We start from the raw sequence: 2,823 nt of genomic DNA, 5'->3' as shown, positions 1-2,823 counted from the left end.
CTAGCAGACTAAAACTAACTTCACTTCTCTATACAAAGGGTCTTCTATTAATCAAGCAATTATGCAAAATCACAACCCAAACAGTCATGGAGACGGTAATTAATGGAGGTTTTTTTGGATCCTTTCTGAACTTCATATATAAATTAGTGTTTTCAGTAATTGATGGAAGATAGATAGCAATTAACCAAAACAAAACAATAGAGATAATTCAGCGGTAAAATAACACAATGCTTCATATTTCGAATCACATTAAAAATTTGTCATTAATTATCGATTTTTCAGATCCTACATATTTTGTTTAGCTTACAAGACATCTTTAAATTATAGAACACAATGTTAAGACAGTTAATAAATTTGTTGAGATTGCATAATTTTTTTTTTTAATGGTGTCAGACAAACTGCTAAGATATGAACAGGGGGAAGAAGAATGTTAAGTATGGTAATAATCTTAAACACCTCCTTAAAATAAACATAGTCAGTGAGTCTATCCCCCAAACTTAAGATGAACAACATCCAGCTTTTTTAATTGCTGAGACATCATCTTTGCCTCCAACATTGATTGTCTGTCCTTTTGGCAAGGCTGCTGGGTCATCTCCAATGTCAAGAGCTTTCCTGCTTACGACTCGGTAGATCTGAGTCAGTACTTCAGTGAACGCATTCTCCACATTCATCGACTCGAGAGCAGATGTCTCCATGAAGAAGGTGCTCTCTCGTTCTGCAAAACCCTGGGAGTCATCAAGACTCACAGCCCGCAGGTGGCGCAGATCCGCCTTGTTTCCTACCAGCATTATCACAATGTTGGCATCTGTGTGATCTCGGAGTTCTTTTAGCCATCTCTCCACGTTTTCAAATGTAACATGACGAGTTACATCATATACTAGTAAAGCTCCCACTGCACCTCTGTAGTATGCACTCGTAATAGCACGATATCTTCGACGAAATTCCCAGAAAGCAGAGGAAGATATATCAGTATAACAGTATGAAACTAATTCATCACATTTAAAAACAGTGAATTCTGAAATAACAGGGATGAGATGAATCAAACGGATACAAACAATAAACAATTGCTTAAACCCTAATTCTCTCAACTCTGTGTAACCATATCTTGACACAGCAGCAACAGGAAACATTGTGTTCAATCTCATTTTTAGTTCCTTTATGTTCCAGTTTTACTATTCCATGCTTTCATTTTTTTTTGGATTGTTAATCTCATGTTTGGAAATACGGGTATCAACACGAGTTGTCTTTCATAACCGTGCTATGATTATATGTCATATGTGATATAAATATTTTAATCATGTCAAACAAATTGTTTCCATAAATCATGATGCCAAAAATATGAATTAGCAGAATGATTTGAAAAATATGATGCCAATGTGGTTTTAGATTAATTTTTCCATTTAATTCAACACATTTAATGAATAATTCAGAATACAATTTGTGGATCTAATTTGTTTCTTCAATAAGAGAATAAAATAGGAACTGAAACCCATAGCTGTTTCAAATAAAATGAATTCAATTGTTTAACAAATTGGTTCTAAACGCATGAATCTTATGACAAAAAATGATTTCTCAATTGATATATTTGAAAAAAAAAATGAATTTCGTTATGTCAAAAGAAAATCCAAACAAAGGCTAAGCTAGAAATTGGCTAAAATTTCAAAATGCAGCCAAGCTGAATGATCAAAGTTGCAAACCGAATCCATTATTCGATTGAAATCATGACAACCAAAAGCAAATTGATTGGATCAATGATCCATTTCTGCATTCGAGATCGATTGGATCAAGATCCAAAAAAACAACGCCTAACCATTGTAATGTATCAATGCAGAAATTTAAAAAAAAAAAAAGGAAAAGAAGGAATGGAAAACCTTTCTTGGCCGGCGGTATCCCAAATCTGGGCCTTAACGACCTTATCGTCGACGTGGATACTGCGAGTGGCAAATTCAACGCCGATGGTGGATTTGGATTCAAGGCTGAATTCATTTCTTGTAAAACGAGACAGCAGATTTGATTTTCCTACGCCGGAATCTCCGATTAAAACGACCTTGAACAAGTAATCGTAATCATCATCCGCCCTGTAAGCTCCCATTTGATACGTTGATTATCTCCTTGTGCGATTATTAATTCAAATAATGTGATTCTATGATTATTCGATCCACGAATGGCAATGGCGGAATCCTGAATTTAAGTTGGATTCCACAACGAGAGGATCATTTTTTTTGAAAGAAATAGGGAAGAAGAGAGAGATTGAAAGAGGTGGAATTCTCAATTTTGGGTTTCTGTTCCAGTTGGCAAACCAATTTGTTCCTCTCTTTCTAATTTTCTTTTTCTGGCTTATCATAATAACTATAATAATATTAAAATGGAAAAAAATAGCAGGATATCTTTTAACTTTTATCACCAAAATTAGAAATTAAACTTGAGATGGAATTTAACTAATACTTAAAATTGAAAAAATAAAAAATAAAAAAGCTTATTTTAATGATTTTCTGTTCACTTTTTTAACAGATTTTTATGATTAATTTTTCACGGTTATTACTATAGATAACTGTTTAAACAGGAAGTTGTTGTTACCCGTGTATAATAACTGATTTTCAATTCTATTGTTTAGAATAACAAATTGATGACTGGTGATGAAATCTTGATCGGAGCCCTTTCATGTGAGGCGCTGTTGGGATCAGCAGGAGACACTCCGATGCTAAAGTCAGTAACTTGTATGAGAATAAACAGTAAACACGAAGTAGGGTTTTGGAAAGTGTGTACCTCAATAGCTTGGAATGCAAGCTATTTATACTCATATAGTTGTAACTCCGGATAACT

At 33.9% G+C, this 2,823-nt stretch overlaps 1 protein-coding gene across 1 annotated transcript; it reads right to left on the bottom strand.

Moving 5' to 3' along the window:
• Positions 1-204: 204 nt before the first annotated feature.
• LOC136232639 (ras-related protein RABA1f) lies at positions 205-2,322 on the bottom strand. The gene is made up of 2 exons (XM_066021903.1): positions 1,872-2,322; positions 205-930 (listed from the first exon to the last, which is right to left on the bottom strand). Exons 1-2 carry the CDS (start codon positions 2,090-2,092, stop codon positions 498-500), a joined length of 654 nt encoding a protein of 217 aa, XP_065877975.1. The 5' UTR covers positions 2,093-2,322; the 3' UTR covers positions 205-497.
• Between the last annotated feature and the right edge of the window lie 501 nt (positions 2,323-2,823).

Source organism: Euphorbia lathyris, chromosome 6 (genome assembly GCF_963576675.1).
Source record: "Euphorbia lathyris chromosome 6, ddEupLath1.1, whole genome shotgun sequence".
Taxonomy (NCBI): Eukaryota; Viridiplantae; Streptophyta; class Magnoliopsida; order Malpighiales; family Euphorbiaceae; genus Euphorbia; species Euphorbia lathyris.
Note: the sequence above shows the minus strand (reverse complement) of the source record. Positions and strands in the feature narration are given on the sequence as shown.

Bases quoted from the DNA above. Each gene is read 5' to 3' on its own strand.
- LOC136232639 (XM_066021903.1), bottom strand. From the start codon at position 2,092: ATGGGAGCTTACAGGGCGGATGATGATTACGATTACTTGTTCAAGGTC. The intron at 931-1,871 runs GTTTTCCATTCC...ATTTCGTCGAAG, and splicing joins GATACCGCCGGCCAAGAAAG to ATATCGTGCTATTACGAGTG.